The following is a 20,152-nucleotide window of genomic DNA, read 5'->3' as shown; positions in this document are numbered from 1 at the left end:
AAATCAAAAAATAAATAAAAATTAAAAATTCACACACACAAATATATGGCTGCAAATTCTTTGACACTCCTCCCTTCAAAAGTGGAACCTAACTCTATTTACCCCGAGTGTGGACCAACTTAGTAATTCACTTCTAATGCATTGATTATGGTGGAATCGATGACGTGTGACTCCCGAGGCTAGGGTTCAAAGTCACTGTCCTATTACTAGGTTTCTCTTGGGTGACTTGCTCTGGAGGAAATGAGCTGCCATGCCATATTAACATTCAAGCAGCCTGTGGAGAGACTCACATGAGCAGGAACTGAGACTTCCCACCAACAGTTAGTAACGACTTGCCAACCATGTGAAAAAAACTACCTTGGGAGTGAATTCTCCAGCCCCAGGAAAGCCTTCAGATGGCTTTAGCTCTGGTCAACATCTTCACTAAAGACTCATAAGAGACTCTGAGCTATAATTTCACAGCTAAGCTACTACTGAATTCCTGATCCACAGAAGCTATGATGATAATATATGTTTATTGCTGTTTTAAGCCACTAAGTTTGGGATAATTTGTTACACAGCAATAACTAACACAATGTCTAACAAGGTCATACATGATCTGGCCACAGCCTACCTTGCCGACCACATCTCTTACCACTCTTACTCTATTCTACTTCCTTTCTGTTTATGAAAGACATTCAGATCCTAGACAGTTTTGTTTTATTTTTTCAAATTTTCTAGTCATATAACTCTCTTCAAATGCTATCTAACCTAAAAACTCTGAAAATAAAATATTAAACACTGCTGCTCTGTTTGATGTTGAATGAGTTATAACTTTCAGCAATGTCTTCCTTATTCCCAAACTACCAGGACAATCGTTTGTAAACTGTGCTGTGTTCCAAGGAGGTATATCAGGGATCCTTCTAGTAGAATGGTGAGTTTTAGGAGCTATCACTGTTTGAAAACACAAAGACAGAGTAGCCTAACATGGTAGTCATGTGTTACCTTTCTTTTAGTTTTTTGCAATTAAAAATGATATAGCCTTTCCATTAATAAGAAGGAATGAGTAAAGTAGGTAGCTTGTGTATATTTGCTTAGATGGAGCAATCTATATCTAAGAGAGTCTGAAAACTGAAGCTTTAAATATTTATAATACCCTTAATTCCCTGTGCCATTTGGCAGTTAATAAGAACATTGCATATACTCTCCACATCTACTGGAAAACTCATCAACACATTACACAATCAATCCCAACAGTAGAAAATGGGAATGGTTATAGATAGCTCTGGGTTTAAACTTAGCAAAAGTAGAATTCCCCTTTTGATGAAAACTTCTTGTCTTTTGCAGGAAGGTCACTGTTAAGATTTAGATTTTTTCACAAAGCAGAATTCTTCAGCAGCCTTAGCTACGAAATGGTAGGAGGCTTTTTGTCACACACCAGTTAACACTGGTTGGGAATTACTATTCTAGTTTCTATTCCAAATACTATGTACCACCTTCTTCTTTTGAATTAGCATTATGAGAGAGAAGTTTGGGAAGCATCCCAAAGTTATCACACAGCTTTAAGGTCAGGATAATTCAAATTATTTCCCTAAATATACCATAAATGCACAGCTGCAAAGGATGTAAAAAAACCAATGGGTACTAATTGTAGTCACAAAAATAAAGACTACTTTTTGTACTTTGCGGGTGTGCTCAGGGCAAAAGAACAAAAGATATGATTATACGCTTGCTTGGTAGTTAAGAAGGCATTTTATTAATTAAAATGTCATACAAATTTTCTCAGATAATCAGAACATGACAATTCTTTACCAGGGTTGGGATATTATAAGTTATTTTAACCATCTTCTCTCCAAAGGTCCTCTTTAAAGGATTATAGCTAAACTATTAGATGACATTAAAATGATTAATGTACTAAATCTTTCTAGGAAGGTTAAACTTTATGGAGTGTTTACTATGTCATCGTGTTTCATCCCCACCGCTATGCTATTAGGGCCATTTAAGACTACAGCTCATAGTCGTTCATCCAAGGGCACACCCACAAGGGGTGTGATCAGGGTCTGAACACTGAAGGACTCCAAACACAGTACTCTTTCCACTCCCCTCAGCTGTCCCCTTCAACCGGGATCAGATTACCTCAGAGAACAAACACACTTTTCTCCAGTAATTGGACAATTAGCCTTTTCTTAAGCTCTTCACTAGAAATGACAGTATTGGAAATGCCATGACTTGCTTAATGAAGAATGTCCAAGTGCCCTCTTAGGTATAAGAATTCTTCCAGTCTTTATTTCTAGTGATTAAGAAATTTGGACTGGTGGTAGTGAGGAGAGGAAACCTACACACTTTATATTTGTTATTTAATCCTAACAGCCCAGTGAAATAAGTAATATATCTCTATATGACTTAAGGAAATTAACACTCACAGGGATTAGGAAGCATTCCTAAAGTTTCACACCACACACCACTGACAACGTGGAGCTGGGATTTGAATCCACGTATAACTAATTCTAGAGCTCATGTTCTTTCTACTACACTATCCTGTCATGTGTTTTAGCAGCAAATTTGACAGGCAGTATTTTATCATGTCTGGGTATTGCCAGCAATCAGAAACACCACTGAAAATACTGTATTCCCATAATCACCGCTTTCACCTCCTCATGGATAAATTACCAAGAAAACGTGTGAACTATTTTACATATTTCAAGTCACTCACTCCAGTGCACCCTATACATCAACCTGAACTAATCTTCCTGAAACAATTTTCAACACTTTCCTGAATTGATTGTCATCTTACTGACCATAATTAAATATCAGTTTTTCACAAACCATGGCTAAAGATGAAGACCTTTTATACCTTAGCTCCATTGTCATATTAAGAACAAACCTTCAATGGACATTCTGATGTTGTTCCAGACTAGCCTGTCTCACCAATATTTCTACACTCACCAAGCTCAATTGTACCTCCCACCACTGTTGTAACTAATCTTCCCATGTGGAAAGTCTTCTGTTTCAATTTCCCCTCCATATCTTTCAGTGATGGGTTCAAGTCCTCTGAGAATTTTTCATTAATAGAATTTGGCCAATTTCAACCTTCTTCTCTAGAATATAGTCTAGAGAGGAAGGCTGAAATCATCTACCATCTTCTGTTGTTTGCTTTTGTTTCTGGTGTACTTGTCCTGACTTTGCAGGTAGCCTATGTACTTTTAAAAGCAGCTTCCTGCCTGACACTTGTTTAGAACCCTCCACAGCAATGAGAACTCTGCTGAGTACACAGTAAGCACCCAATAAACAGCTTCTGACTAACAGTTTACCCTCAATTCCTGACAATGGTGAATAACTTAGGTTTATGCTTCTCTCCTTTATTTGTTTAAAATTTAAATTTAACAGGTGACTTCCTATCAGTTCATTCTATGAAGGACATGAGGTGGCTGGTGATGTTCTCTTCATTCTCACATAAACTCCAAAATGCTGAAAACATTTATCTCTGTGTTTTACTTTACAAAAATGAATAAATACCTCATTACATTGTTAAGCCATTACTGAATAACTATATAGTTAATCTCCTTGGATTTGTAAACAAAAAATGAGAGGCAAATGAATTTTTAAATAAACATAGAGAAAGCAAATGAATTTTAAAAGAAAGTAAATGAAATTTTAAAATTGAAGGAAGCAGATGAATTTTTTTTTTATTCAGAGTCCAAAAAAAAAAAAACCCAAATAAACAGATGTAGTATACAACTAATATAATCTATAATGAATTTTTTAAATGGAGTGCCCAAGATATAGTAATAGGTATTGGTTGATGCCTACCCAGGATCCCTCATCTTTTTTTGAAAGCATCCTGGTTTTTCCTTAGAGTATCTGTCTTTCCTCACATAGTTCATGTAATTCCAGCAAAGCTGAACTTCTCATCTTCCAGCTCCAGGAAGAGCATCCGATGACTTAAGCCAATCAACACATTCGATTCTCTTAGATACAATGAGTGGTTCAAGTTTGGGCAAGAGATTTAAGATGGTCTAATCAGTCAAACTCAGTATTCTCTTGTCGAAAGCTGGGACAAAGTTCCCTTATTTTAACAACAAGAAAATGTCTGGCTCTAATCTTAGGTCCACAAAAAGAATAAAAATGACAACAGCATCTAACATAGAGCACTTGCTATGTGTCACGGTTTGTGCTGTATACTTCGATCCTCACAACAGCCCTACATTTTATGTACTATAATTACTCCTGTTTTACAGATGAGTAAATCCAGACACAGATATGATAAGTAACTTGCCCCAAATCACAAGGGTAGGAGGTGGGTGATGGGGGCAGGATTCGGGATTCCAGATTGTCTGACCCCAGAGATGTTGCTCTTAACCACTGCTAAACTGAAGCCTGTCTAAGTTTAAATCAACTGCTTATTACACTGGTCTTGATTGGTTCTCATTCTAGTTCTTCCACACCTGCTATTTTTCACTCACTGTACATTAAGAATCCACAGTCCTCTGGACAATTACTATAAATTTTTCAAAATTTTGGCCATATATCCCAAATTTTCTTTATCACCTCACTTTCTCCAATCTGAAAAATTTCCTTAAAACCTAGACCCTCTTCCACTTCTCCCTGGCTTCACTGCTTTGGCAGTCTCATTCAAGTCCATTGCTTCGATAACCACTTCTGTCAGATGACCCATAAATGTCTTCATTTCATTCCAGAATTCTCCTCTGAGCTCTAGACTTGCAGCTCAGACTTACCATTAAAACCTCCTCTTGGATGTCTAACAAGCACTTAAAATACAACTCATGCTCTCTACCCTTCTTCCCACCCAAAACAAAAACAAAACCTTGTCCTTATCCCGTGTTCTCTATATCAATGGACTGCATCACCACCCATACTGACAGAGGAGAAATCCCAAAGTCATCCTTGTACCATCCTCTTCCTCACCTCCCTTCTGCCATCATCACCAAGTGCTCTGAAAGAGGTCCTACATCTCTGTCAAAGCGGTTCCCTTCCTCCATCACCCAAACCAGCAGCAAGCACTCCACTCTAACTAGTATCACCGACTGTCTGGAGTCAACTTCTGTAGCAGTCTCCAAATACTTTGCTTTGCATCTGTCCTGGCCTCCCTCCAAGCTGTTCTCCGAACTGCAGCAGGTGAGCTTTTCAAAATCCAAATCTTGTCTTGCTCTACCCCCACCTCCACCTCATACTGGGCTTAGGATAAACATCTTAAAATGAAATCCTTAATATGGCTCACAAGGTCCCATAGGATCTGACTTTCTCTCTCAGCCCTCATATATACCACATTTCCCACTAATGTTTCAACTCCCAGATTTCTTTTAGGCTCTTGCACATACTATATCATTTTCCCATAGCACACTTTATCACCTCTTACCCCTAGTTTTCATATCAATCCTTTCTTTAAGAGAAGAGGTCACTGGAGGTCATTATGCTAAATGAAATGTCAGACAGAGAAACACAAGCATCACGTGGTGTCACTCACATGTGGAATCTTAAAAAACAAAAGCCAGACTCATAGAAACAGTGCATAGAAAAGTAGTTGCCAGGGGCTGGGGGTTGAGACAAATAGAGGTTGGTAAAGTGTACGAACTTTCAGTTATAAGATCAATAAAGTTTGAGGATCTAATGTATAACATGGTGGCTATAGCTGATAACACTTGTATAACTGTAATTTGCTAAGAGAGTAGAACTTAAATGTTGAAAGAAAGAAAGAAAGAAAGAAAGAAAGAAAGAAAGAAAGAAAGAAAGAAAGAAAGAAAGAAAGAAAGAAAGAAAGAAAGAAAGAAAGAAAGAAAGAAAGAAAGGAAGAAAGAAAGGAAAGGAACGAAAGGAGGACAGAAGGAAGGCGGAAGTAAGGACGGACGGAAGGAGGACGTCATGTGCCTTCTTTGCGACCCGTCCATCTCACACAATCACATCCCTCCCACACTACCTACATCCCGAAACTCCCTGCACGCCTTCTTCGGCCATCCTTGACTTGTTTAGATTGTAATTAAACTCAAATGGGGGGGGAATCCTTTCACCAAAGGATATGTATGTCCAATCATACCATTGTTACACTTCAACTATCTATTAATTTTACTTGTTCAATTATTACCTCAATAAATTGGGGGGAAAATTTTAAAATGAGATATGGTAAAAAAAGAGAGCAGTTTAGTCATCACTTCTACTCATACTCCACCACCCCCCTCTTAGAGAGCCACACATTAACATCCAATCCCCTGCTGAGTGAGTGAGGGAAGGAGGGAGGGAATGAATGACTACTTCCAACAATTTTCTATTGGGAAGTTTTATTTAGTGTCATATTTTTCCAATTTTGCTTTGTTTTGTGGTCTTTGCCTTAAAGAATGATTGTTTTAAGGTCTTCCTGATTGTTTCACCTACATCTTGGTTGCTGTGGAATGAACACGTTAAGCTGTGAGATCTGGAGTAAGAGGTAGACTGCTACAGTGCTCATCTAACTATTTGCTGCCGGAGTAGCTTATCCTCCATATTAACTCAGAAGGAGAGAGAAAGAATGGTCTTCTGTATGAAATTCAAACTCCATATTTATTAACAGAAATTTGGAGCTATCTTTGCCATTTTACTCTTCTCCCTACAAGTCTTACCTTACTACAAATTTATTTCCTTTAAAATGCAGTAATATTGGACTTGGATAGGCTTGCGAAGGGATAAATAAATGGGACATCTACCAAAGAAATAGATTTGATGATGCTTATGCCTTAATTCATTCAATTTCAGGAAAAAATGACAATTAATATTCAGTCTTTCCACCTCACCTGTCCCCAGATAAATCTGCATAAAGACAAAATATGTGTATTAATTTTATTTCAAAATTTTAAATTTGCTTTATTTTACTGCAGATGAAAAACATCATGTCTTTTCAGATATGTGTGTATTTAGCAGACTAGTAATTTTAATTCTACTGGGATCTGAGATAATAATTCCATTCAAAGAAAATTTTTAAAGATATCAATTCTCATCATTTCTCTAAGCATATTGGAGGATGGAGAACTGGAGAAAGCATATTTCCTTTATTTAATTTGGAATGCTGAGGAATGCAGATGCTCTTGCAAACTTGTAATCACCCAATAAACTGATTTTCAGAGTCAAAAATATCCTGACTTCTCTCATATCTCTGGTCAAATGCAAGTACATGCCATCATCTTAACTTTAGAGAATTTGTATTACAAGAGTAACTTTCCCAATTAAAAAACCAAGAACCTTATTAAAAAAGAACCATATGTATATGTATATGTTTGGAAAAAAAGCTGAAAACAAAACCTTTTTTGGAATCTGTGATCATGAATCCCATTTTATACTGTGCGTGTGTGTGTGTGTGTGCGTTGACAGAATGGAATGTTCCATTATGAGTTTTTATTTTGAGAGGCAAGGATGGCTCTATGGCCATATGGAAGCGATTCAGTGTAGTGGGCATGCTGGCCAACTGTGTAGGCTTTCTTCCTCTTCACAGCCCAATTCAAATTGCGTTTGACAATGGGTGAGTGCCAATGAAGAAAAAGCTATTGGAAGCTACACCTGCAAAGACATTTGTCATTGCATATAATGGATGTATGCACCCCTAAAATTATGGGGGTGTAATCAATGGTCATGTAATCTTGCAACTGGCATTACTGGTCATAATCTGAACATCTGAAAGCTAATAAAATAACAGCCTAATCATGTTTGTGTTACAAGTAGGAAAGTCTTCTTCTGGAATAAAATTTCCAGGATTAAATGAACACAGAGTAGAGAGCATAAAATAGGCAAAAGGATTCAAGAAAAATAGAAGTAAATTCAGTAAAATATGGTATCAAGAATACCAAATCAGAATATCTTATTTGGACTCACTTACCATCAAAATAAAATAAAAAGAAAAATACAGTGTTCCTGAAATCCTCATAAAAGGACTGAAAACATAAGAAATTCCAAGAAAAAGTAGAACAATGTAGACATAGAGAAGAGAAATGAATCAAAACAATCCCAAACCACATTTCAGAAAGTATAGTCTTCCCTGTGTTAAAAATCGTTTGGTAAGAGAACACTCTAAGAAAATGGGTGGCTGAGTGTCACAGTGCTAATGAATCCCTTTACTTGCTAGTTGTCTGGCTTCTGTGAAATGCTTTTAGTATTCCCAGCATCTGAGTGGACAGACCAGGAGAGAATGGATGGCAGTTAAGCCATAGACCTGGCTCTTGTGGGATGTAAGTAGGGTCTTGGACCTCCTTAGAGGAGACAGAAGGTGTAGAGACAGCTTAATGGGAAACAGTGAACTATGCTGAGGATTTTTGGAAGGGAGGGGTCCATGCCATTTGGGTTTGTGGCTCCATTGCTAATTTGTTATAAGACCTTGGTTTTCTTATTTGTGCCTCAATTTTCCCCATATCCAAAATGAGAATAATCACTGCTGATTCACATCACTATAAAGATAAAATGAGATTAAAGAACACATAAAAACACTCTATAAAATTAAGAGTCTAAGTGCAAGGTATTACAATTGGGCTGTATTTCTTTGGCATCCGGAATCTATTCCAAGCAACCCTCAGCTCCCTGGACGTATACTTCTAAAACAGTCTCATGAGAGCTTCTAGCCCAGCCTTTCTTCTAATGAAATCACATTTTCCTCTCTCTATATAACTGTCAGAAAACTCAAACATCATAGGATCTACTGAATAAGGTAAAAGAGAGAGAGCTACAGCTGACCGCAAGTTCTATGCCCCCCACGCTCCACAGTTTCACTTAGCTGTATGGAGATATCACCTATTCTAGGACTCAGTTTGCTTTTTAAGCTGTGGTAAAATATAAATAACATACACCAGTTTTCTTTGTAAAATTAAAAACCAAATACCTATTTTTAAGTCACTTTGTTCTATTTCAGTGGTCGTTGTGATTTTAATAATTTTATATACGGACACTATAATAAAGATCTAAAAACAATACTTTCATATATGAGGAACAAGAAGTCACATTTTGGTAGAGAAGATTAAAGAGGGGCGATTTCTCAGGCCAGATTTCCTTGGAAGCAACAACACTTGGTTCATGCTTTGAACATTTTGCAGAGATACAGCATTTACAGTTCACAAAAAGTACCAAGTAAAAAATTTTCACCTTAAACCTTTTGCATGGATTCTACTTCAGGAGAATCAGCTTACTTGGACCTTAATAGGGTTTGGGCCAAAAGAAAGAGGAATTTAAAAAATTATTCTCTGGGGTCTGTAGTGAAGGTAGAACTGTTACGGGAACTATGAGAAGCAGTTTTGCCTGGAGAAGAAAATTATGAGCAGGTAAATGAAGCATCTTTGTCTCAGTCTGTCATCAATACTGACAGAGTCAATGAAGATCAAAAGAGATAATGCACACAATGCACCAGAGACAGTGCCTGGCAGCCAATAATATTATTTGTACTATTATTAATATTAACATCTACTGTTAGGAATGAGTGGAATACACACCAAGGCTAATTCTTATACGTGAAGAGGATACATGCATATGTTTAGCCTCCAGTTGTAAATAAGCAAGGCATTGTGCCAAATCCTAAAACTATAAAGTACGAGAAAAATTATCTGCTCCCAAGAAGTTTACCACCTTGCAGAAACTGTAACTATACATTTAAAAAATAAACCTGAGATGGGCAAATATCAACAGGCAAAAAAGGCTACAAGAATTTAGAGAAACTCATCACTCTGAGAATATTTTTAAAACCTTCTCAAAGTATAATTTCTTTGATAATATATAACTGGAACAATTTTTTAAAGTCATATCTCCAAGTCTAATAGGTTTACAGGTTATAACAGTGACAAACAAATGTCTGCACAGATAGCTGGAAAGCATTCCAGCATTACATATATAGGACTGTTTAAAGGATGTTAATATGTTTAAATTTTATGAATGTGCCTGCGTTTTTCAGAAAGCAAGCAACCACCTTCAAGGCAAATAGCATTCCTCAAATCACTCTAATTTGACTTCCAGCACCATTATTCCACCAAAACAGCTTTCACTGAGATCTTGATGAGATCGTCACACCATTAAATCCAGGAGACTAAAGAACCAAGCCAGAGAGCTACACGGTCGAGGCAAGGCTTAAAATCACACCAAGAACTGACTCAGTAGAGACTACACTGCTACCACCATCGAGCACAGAAACTTAAACATTTGTTGACTGTTATTATATCAGTCACATAATTCTATTTAAAACACTTAAATTGCCCCTGCTAGTGTTCTGGAATTCTTCATGAATTAAGCACACTGCCTACCAAAATTGGCACTGTGCCATGTGAAGGTCAGTCTCCTGTGGATCTCATAGCTTACGTAGAGAATGCAGAAAAATTCCACAGAGGCATACATCTCCGTAACCTAGGAGCCTGTAAATGTTTACTGAGTGATTGTTCCTTGGAGCTTTTCAGAGAGTTTCCTACCTTCTTAATTCAACAATAACCTTAGTGCTCCATTTCCAAGTAACTCGGAAGTTTGTCAAATGTAAACTACTAGGCAGTCACCCACGTTCCTATAATAACAGATTATTCTGCACCCACTTTGTATTATGTTCTTAAAAAGATGTAGGAGAAGGTATAATTTGAGTACAAACTTCAGAATTTATGTGGTGCATCTGGGATTCCTATGCCCTTTTTCCGGTTCTCAAAAGGGAGTGACTGTTAACTATCATGAGCACGGCTCCTAACCATTCACCTGACATTCATTGTTGTCACACAAGAAATTTGCATCGTAAACAAGACACCACCAACAAGGATCATACATGGAGAAGGGTTCGCATTCCCCCTCAACAATCCTTAAAACCATGCCTTTGGAATTTGCTCACACACAGGGCAAAATAATCAACCTCTTTTATATAAATTCCTGCATTTTAATTTCAATTATTAAATTATAAAATATTCTAAGTAATAATAATTTTTGTTAATTGTTAATGATGGCTACCTAAATTTAATAGCAAATGATGTCACAGGTCTTATCAAATGACTTATGCATTTAGAAAAACACCCTAAATTTTAATTACTAATTGTTCTTACAGTATAAATTAAAACTGTCTCACAATATAAAAATCAGTGTGAAACTATCTGTCAGGATTTCCTACAATATAAATCTAAATAGAGCTAACTGAGTACAGTACAAATAAAGATTATTTTAATCTCATCGATAATATAAATTTTCCTTTAAGATCTATTATCTGGCATGATTGTGACTATAAAGAACAGCCTCATTGACACTGAAAGCAAATCACTGATTAAATGGTTTTAGCTTGTTTTCCTTGAAAAGTCTCCAAAGCATCTAATGTCTCATAAAACAGTATAACAACTGATACAATTTTTAACAAGTTTTTACCTTGCAGCATTTGATACCTGTCAACTTTTATGAAATCACTATGTTCAACTGGTCATTTTGAGGAGAGTAAGCAAGCTCTTTTTAGAGATATTAACAGCACCAACATATATGTGAACTCCCTGTCAAAAGTAACCTCCTACGGGCGATGGAAGGCTTTTATTTCCATGCTTTTTTAAGAACACAAACTACTGATTCATGCATGTAGTTGAATCTATATTTAAACAATCTTACTGCGATATTCTTACACTCAGTTTTCTCTTACATTCTCTAAATCAAAGGTTCTCAGAATGTAGTCCCTGTACCAGCAGCACCAGCACTACCTGAGAACTTGTAAGAAATGAAAATTCTCAGGTCCCTAGCCAGGACTGAACCAGAAACTCTAAGGGAGGGCCCAGAAACAGGTGTTTTAACAAGCCCTGCAGGTGACACAGGCTAAAGTTTGAGAACCTCTGCTCTAAAGCAAAAAGATCTTCTCCAGCTGTAAAGAAAAGTTTTTATCCCTTACTTCGGAACAGTCAATTTTGTAGTATCCTATGTCTCTAAGCCCAAGACGCCATTATACATTATAGAATACACCAGAGTTCTTTACGAATGATAACAATTTTTTAAAGCATTTCATTTAACAAAGATTTTAGAATATGGCATATTCTCAATAAATGTTAAAATATTGATGTGCACTTAACTAAGAATGTGGGTTGTAAAGGGAAAATGTGGTTATTCAAAGCAGCATGATATTATAGAGATAAAAATGGATAATGTCTTGTCTGTCATAATTTAAACAGATTCTTCCCTATAATTAAGGTCAAAGAAAATAGGGCTCTTTCTAACTTTTCCCCATTGGTATTTTATGGGTCCAGAACTTGTGCCATTTATACAAGTAGAGTCATGTCTGCACGACGAATGAATGAACAATATAGGTAACACATATTCCTATACAAAGGCCTTCAAAGGCACAAAGAATGGATAGAGAGGAACTGGTTTATTTTGCCAATAGCCTGTATGGCTAAAAACTTTAAAAGATAGAAGAAATGGATTTGATTATAAAGATATGCACCTCAATTTCTGCATAAATACATAACAGATACTAAGAGTAAAGCTTTGAGCAAAGCAATATTTTCTTCCCCTTTTCAACCAGAGAAAAGATAGGGATCAAATTTATAGTATGATGTATTTTGATTATTCTTTTAAAATTGTTCTTAATTTCATTTTAAGAATATCATTCCCTGTTCTATACAATTGTTATTACATGCATCATAAAGCTGTGGGTCTCGAATTTTCCTTTCCCTTAGGAGCTTTGTAAAAACCATACTTTATATGCGAAGTACCCAAAGTAGTGTGATTCCCACTTTATAGCAGATTTCCCACTGGAATACAAATCTTTTGAGAATTTTTTAAATTTAAGAAGAAGAGAAAATACTTTTAGAAAGCAACATAACTTGCATGAATAATTCATCTTTCACAGACGTCACTGTCATTCTAGAAAAAACACTATATATTTTTTCTTTTTGCACTTAAAGACAATGATAGACTGTGAACTTGTCAAATTTTCAGTTATAAAAAGAGGAGATGATGTGCTAAGTGAAGTAAGTCAGAAAGAGGAAGACAAATGATATCAAATGATACCATACGATATCCCTTATATGTGGGATCTAAAATGTGACACAAATGAACTTATCGATGAAACAGAAACAGACTCACAGGCATAGAGAACAGACTTGTGGCTGTCAAGGGGGTGGTGAGGTGGGGGGAGGGACTGGGAGTTTGGGATGAGCAGATGCAAATCATTATATCTCTATATGGATGAACAACAAGCTCCTACTGTGTAGCACAGGAAACTATATTCAATGGTTTTCTATATGGTTTTCCTGTGATAAACCATAATGGAAAAGAATACGAAAAAGAATGTATATATATGTATAACTGAATCACTTTGCTGTATAGTGGAAATTAAGACAACATTGTCAACCAACTAGACTTCAATAAAATAAATTAAAAATAAAAAAGAAGCTAGAAAAAAAGAGGGAGATGATGATACATCACGAAAATAAGAAATGTCATGGCATGAGTTAATAAAATAACTTGCCTGAAATAAATCACAGAGTGTTTATAGTAAATCTATCTACCCAACAGCTGGCTAAACCCATTAAATCAATTTCACAAGGCTGTTCTAAGTTAAATTCATTTACATCAGAGAAAATCTGAATGTAATACCTGAGACTGTGCATTAATATTGGCTCCTTCCTTAACGAGAACTTTGACAACTTCTGCTTGTCCAGCCAAAGATGCAATGTGAAGAGCAGTATTTCCTTTCTGTTTTGGAGAAACAAAATGGAAAATGTTGGAGGCTTCCAAATTTTGTAGAAATCAAAATGTACAGTATTTTCAATTTTGCTGATGATTTGAAGTGGTTAAAACTTGTCATTCTATCAAGATTGCAGCCCACCTTGGGAAAAGATAATTTTTACCATCAAAACATTGGCCATCCCATACAGTGTCTTCCTTTTCTATCCTGCACAATTCCAGTTTAGTGTTAAGAACATGAAAAGACTGAGTTCTTACTGAATCAAATAATCTGGGATGTGTGTACGTGCGTGTCTGTGTGTGTGTGTGTGTGTGTGTGAGAGAGAGAGAGAGACAATATTACCATTCACGTTATTACAACAAAAGAGTCCTACACCAAGATAATATTAACTAAAAAAAAAACCAACAAAGTTTATCTGAACCATTGAACTTATTTCACCTTGCAGAGAAACCTAGGAATTTTCAGTGGTAGAGAAACTGACAATTCACAGTTGTATTTCGAGTCACTGGAACACACAGTTGTTCAAAATATTTTGGGAATAAAATAATAAATTTCACATGAACTATACAATGTTACCAATAATTTCTACCATTTGCTACGTCAAAATTTATCATCAACAGTACCAAACAAAAATGAAAAATAATTTAAACCTATCATGAAAAGAAAATATAGTTTAAGAGACTGAAAGATGCCTATCATGGGATTAAAACAAATAACAAAAAGAAAAATAAAAACCAAGCAAATCTATACATTCAAAGCCATAAATTTTGGACACTAGTTCTCTTTCTGCCACCTACTCACCGTGGGCCTTTATCCACTCGTACTATTTTGAAGGCTTAGTTGCCTTCTCTTTAAATGAGGAGATTTAATGAGATATTTTTCTGGATCTAAAATTCTACAATTGTAATCTGTGATTAAAAATGAACCTATATTTTAAAACATCAACAGAGTTTAAAGGAAAGGAAACAAACGCTAATAAACAGTTAAGCAAGAAAAAGTGATTGGTTTAATGAATATATTAATATGAGCAACTCAGGGGAAGCAAATAATTTGATATACATTCAAACTGACATTCTTAAATATTTGTTGAACATTTATCTCATGTTGTCAAGAGAAATGTTAATAAAAATGTTTATTCTCTCTTTAAAGTAAGCAATTTCTTACAAAGCAAACTTATATTTTAACATCTTTGGAACTGCCAAAGAGTTTTTTGTTTGTTTTTGTTTTTAAGTTTCCACTAGAACTGCTGTACACTATACTGTGAGCAGGGTCAGTCTACATTTTGGCAATTATGTATGAGGTGTTGGAAACCCAGGTTAACTGGCCATATCCCTAATTTACTCCAGCACTCTGTCTATCCCTGATTAGACTAATGACCCAGCTGGGGGTTTGAGTGCCTGCCAACTCTCTCCGCATCTCCCACGACCAACCCGTCACACTGCAGCCCTGGTTAAATGGCGTGATTCTGATTGGCTACTGTTTTTTTCCCAAATTAAAATTTCACCTTCTAAAGACAAAGATTTGTCACCACTGATATTTTTTTAAAACACCTGTTGTTCCTGAAATGATCCCCCAAAGACAAGGTTCAAATATATTTAACCAAAAGCAGTATCAACAAGGAAGTAACAGGTTGTAGTATACCAAGCATCTTGTAAATTCCTTTAAAAATGAGTCATATTTCTTTACAAACACGTTACAGTGACAAAATCTAATTTTACCCTAATAATTCAATCCATGATCCCAAAATCTCTTTTCCATTAGAGTATAAAGGATCTGTATATTCTCTTACCAAGTTAAATGAATACATTAAAAGATATAACAACTGAATGAAAGCATGAAAATTACTTGTTCATTTCCATTGAGAAGTTTACTACATCAATTATTTCAAAAAATGAATTAACCTTGGGAAAATAGGTGCTTTTGTCTACAGAGGATTATATTAGTCTAGTCTCTCTGTGAATCAAAGGAAAAAAGATAGAATACTAGAAACTAGAGATACAGAATTCTTCAGTCTCTGATAAGTCCCTAAACGAAACCATTCAAACTCTGCAAAGTTTAATGGACAGAGTTTCAATTTCAGTTCTGCATTGTTAAGAATCTTTGGTGTTCCAGCAAACCTCTGAAATGTATAACCCGGGAAAAGAAGCTTTAAATCATTTCCTCTTTTCCAAGGAAATAAATCCTACTAGCATAAACATTACCTTAGTGGCAGAATCCACAGAGGACCCTCTTCCCAGCAGCTCATGAACCAGCCCCACGTGGCCTTCCTTGGCAGCCAGATGGAGAGCGTTGAGTCCATTCTGAGAAGAGAAACAAACAAGGCCTCAGAAGTGGAGTAATGATGAGGCAGACAGTTGCTGATCTTATGCAAGTATATAACCCAGAAGATAGACAGACACTGATCCCCTCATTTTCTCTTTCTTTTTGCATTAGCTTGAAGCGATTAATTTCAGAGAGACTAATTTCCAGTGATTTTGATTCAGAGAGGCGAAGAGGTAAATATTCATTAGAAATGTGGATCTGCAACTTCATTTCAACAAACTTTCTTTTTAGACTAAGAAATATCTAAATACTTTTCCAATGAGGAAAGAAAAGGAGCAACTCTGTATCATTTGTTATGCCAGCCAGAAATAAAATTCTGTATAGTTTCTAGAACATAAAGAGCTTTAAATAAATCTTACTTTTTTAACAAATGGGAGAGAAATGTCCTCTTCATAAAAAGTAATTACAGTGTCATAAGACAAATTCTAAGGTCACACAACTTTGTAAGGACAACATTGTACTTAAAAAAACATTTAGCACTATGTCACTAATTTGTCTTGAGGGTTTTTTTCAAAAATTTATCTTATAATCTATGATAGTACTGTAATATCTGGTTCCCATCTATTTAAATTCCTGAAAACTTCATTACTCACCATAGCATTGAAAAAACTCTTTGAAAATTTCACTAAATATGGTATCTACATATATTATACTGACAAAGTTTGAAAGCAGATCTTGTCATACATATAGGAAGAATCAAATACAAGTACAAATTGCTTCATGGCAGATTTCCTATTTGTGGTCATAGTATATCTTATACTTAATGATTTTCTTATGAAAAGTATTCAGGCTTTTATATGTGACTCAAAAATAAAGTAATATTTGTTTTTCTTCTTTGCAAAACATGGTCCTGGTGTGTCACCAACATTTGACTTTGAGTAGCTGACAAAGTTGTATTCAGTACTATTAATACATTCATGTCATGGTTTCCATATATTTACTGGCACAAAATGATAAGAATTAAATTTATTATTATCATTTATTAAATTAAATTTTGAAATTTATGATTATGTATATTCCTAGAAAATTTAACAAATGAATTGACAATATAATAAAAACTTGAAAAATATGAGGTTTTATGACCCCTGGTTTCTACTAGTATGCAAATGATGTTAATGGTGTTGACTGTACACAAATGATTCCGCAAAGAAAATTAATTTCACTCCCTTTACCAGACCAAGGAAAACATTATACTTTAAAGTTGTTTTCTGAGTTAATTACTCAACACCCAGTCTCCTTAGCAAAAGGATGTATTTGATTTAAACAGAGGTAATCTATTTCACGAACAGGAAACTCATTCTAACAAGTAAGGAAGGGAAAGCAGTATGTCCATTGGGTAGGAAATTTTAAGGAGCTAATTAAGCCTGATGATAGTTAAGAGCCTTTAAGTTTCCCGATATCTTTTTACTTTACATATTCTTCAGCATGACATTTATTGATATTCCTAAGTTGTTTACGGGAAGAAATCTTTTACTCTGTATCATGAGCCATTGCTTAAATGTTTTGGAGAGTGGATCCATTCTTTCAGTCTGTAAGAATCAAATGTTCCAATCCTTGGGAATTGTTGAAATAGCCTAGCACACTAATATTTAAATAATTTTGCATTTTAAGATGTTTCTTTTTTTTTAAAGATGTTTCTTGTAAGAAGTTGCCTTTCCTTTTCCTCAATTCCTACCCTACACTGGTTTGAAAATGATCTCAACAGTGCATTCTGAATGTAAATTTCTATGACATTTAAAATAGAAAGGTTTGAGAATTAAGACTTTTTAAAGGTGTAAATTTTTATTTGATTACGTGAGTGACCAACTTGCTGAAGGTTAGAGCATTTACGATACTCTTCTCAATCTTCCCTCCGGGAGACATTACTCCCGTCACTACAGCATCAGCTCAGCTGAAAGCTTTAACTTGCTGTAGACCACACTGTTAGAACACTAAACTTACTATGTTCATGTTTCAATAAATACTGACAAAAACTTTTTTAAAAGCTAACAAAGGTAACAAGACACTATCTCAAATAGAATATAGTTGACACAATCTAAAAACTTATGAAGTTCAAATATATATTTAAATTAAACAATTTCAGGAGACATTATTCTAAGGAGGACTCCAATGCCAAACTATTTATCTTAGTTTACTCCAGACTTTTCTTTTCATGAATTCAAAACGTAGCCAACCTCATTTTCACACACACAAAAACACAAACAGAAAACATTTAAATCTGCAGAACAGGACAGAACATTTTCTCAATAATTGGCCAGCTTTCTTCTCAATTAATTACAAGGCTGGGATCTAAATTAAAAGAATTTTATGAGGACAAAGTACCTTTTTGGGGGGGCACAAAGATCCTACTACAAATCACTGCAATATAGTTGCAATTCATTTAAAAAGTCATTAAGAATATGACTAAAATTTTTTATATGAGGGAATAGTTCAGAAACGAAATTGTCTATAATATGTAAATCGAATTCAGGATATACATATGTCTTCAAGATTTCTATAACACTAATACTACCGAAACTAGAGTGATTATAAAGACACAGATGATAATAGGTGAAATTCTAATTATAAATGTTGTAAACTCTTAAGCTGCCTTCTTTTAAAATACAATCAAATTGGGACTGCTATCATACCGTTGAATTCATGTCCTTCAGCTGTAGGAAACAGAAGACAAGCAACTTTCTTTAAGCTAATGTTTTGGTTTTAGAATTTCTAACCCAAAATATATTTAATTAGCAATTGAATATGTTGGGTAATTGTTATCAGAAAAAGCAACTCAGCAGCAACTGGACTTAACACCAAAATGTTTGATCTTGTGAATATGAGCTAACATATAAATTAATCATGTTTAAAATGGAAAATGATAAATAAACGTATTTAATAGTACAGCTCAGCTAACTCTTTGAGAATGTATTTTGTAGTTAACCCATTTGGGTGAGTCCCTCAAGTCATGCTTCTAAAATCCAAATTTCCCATAGGAGCTACACTAACGCTCTTCAGCTTTCCACAGTCAATTACCAATACTGGCCCATATTCCAAAGGATGTTTAGTTGTTAGATATTTTTCACTTTGTTGGATGTGGGGTGGGAAGGAGGTAGACATGCAGAACTGGTCAGACTTTTTGTATTTGGGTTCAAATACAGGGCAGGACCTAGTATTTTCCCAGTAATGCCTCCCACACATATGGTGTTTGAGGCACATAGGTCCTTTTTTATATCAAAACAGAAGATATTGCCACTTTCTGCATTTATTAGAACACTCATGATGAGCTTACTGAGTTCTGGCCAAAAAGTGTTCTGAGGCAAACTCATATTTAACAGAAACATTAACTATTCATTCTCCTAGATTAATATCAGGGTAGACATTCAGTGAGATCACCAAAAACCAACATACCCGGGCCATGTTATCTCTATTCCCTACAGAAATGGCTTCATGGAATCATAAAATGTTACTACGAATTTGGTTTTTACATAAGGCAGATACAAGCAATGTCCATTTGAGCAATATTTATGTCCTTGTGTCTATTTTAGATGGGTTATCTTGATGAGCTATTGTTGAGTTCAATAACAGGAAAAATTTTAGTAATAGGAAAAGCCACTATGCTTATTCTCACTAATCTTTAATTAAGGAAAATTGCATAATTCAATGTGTTTGTCTTTTTTCACTGGTTTACAGGAAACACAGAATAAATTCAGTATCCATTGGAATTAAGTAACACACATCCTTATTCCTTTCATCTTTTTACTTGGTTTTGCTTTTGTCTTGTTTAGTTTCATTTTTAATAATATCAGAATTACAGTATAGGAGTGAGTGTGTATATATTGAGTATATGTTGTGCCACCAATACTTCATGGCAAAAAAATTGTCAGTGATTTTGTTTCTAAAACAGCACTATGCCAAGTGCTATTCTCACTTGGTTTGATGTATTCCCTACCTGATAGGATTTACAGACAGCAATTATACTTCGGTAAACAGAGTTGCTGATTCTAATTAGCTACTCAGTGACTCAAAATACTGACCAACACTTTGGAAAAAACTTAGAAAATTTTAAATGATTCAAAAATCAAAAACAAAATTTTAAGAGAAAAATTCAAGAATTAATTAAATCTGAAAAATAGTAGGCTAAGCAGTGAGTTAATATCCTCAGTATGTTTGAGAATAAAATCATTGGTATTATAATTCTGTTGAAGCAAACCTGGAGGAAAATAAATA

At 35.1% G+C, this 20,152-nt stretch overlaps 1 protein-coding gene across 17 annotated transcripts in view; it reads right to left on the bottom strand.

The window, feature by feature from the left end:
* ANK2 (ankyrin 2) overlaps positions 1–20,152 on the bottom strand; it is a 591,117-nt gene that overhangs the window by 174,543 nt on the left and 396,422 nt on the right. For all 17 annotated transcript variants that reach the window (XM_036852154.1, XM_036852140.1, XM_036852139.1 and 14 more), the window contains 2 exons: positions 15,823–15,921; positions 13,531–13,629 (listed from right to left, as the gene is read on the bottom strand). In XM_036852154.1, the coding sequence (XP_036708049.1) occupies positions 13,531–13,629; positions 15,823–15,921 (198 nt within the window). The remainder of the gene's footprint in view (positions 1–13,530; positions 13,630–15,822; positions 15,922–20,152) is intronic.

Source organism: Balaenoptera musculus, chromosome 5, assembly GCF_009873245.2.
Source record: "Balaenoptera musculus isolate JJ_BM4_2016_0621 chromosome 5, mBalMus1.pri.v3, whole genome shotgun sequence".
Classification (NCBI taxonomy): domain Eukaryota; kingdom Metazoa; phylum Chordata; class Mammalia; order Artiodactyla; family Balaenopteridae; genus Balaenoptera; species Balaenoptera musculus.
Note: the sequence above shows the minus strand (reverse complement) of the source record. Positions and strands in the feature narration are given on the sequence as shown.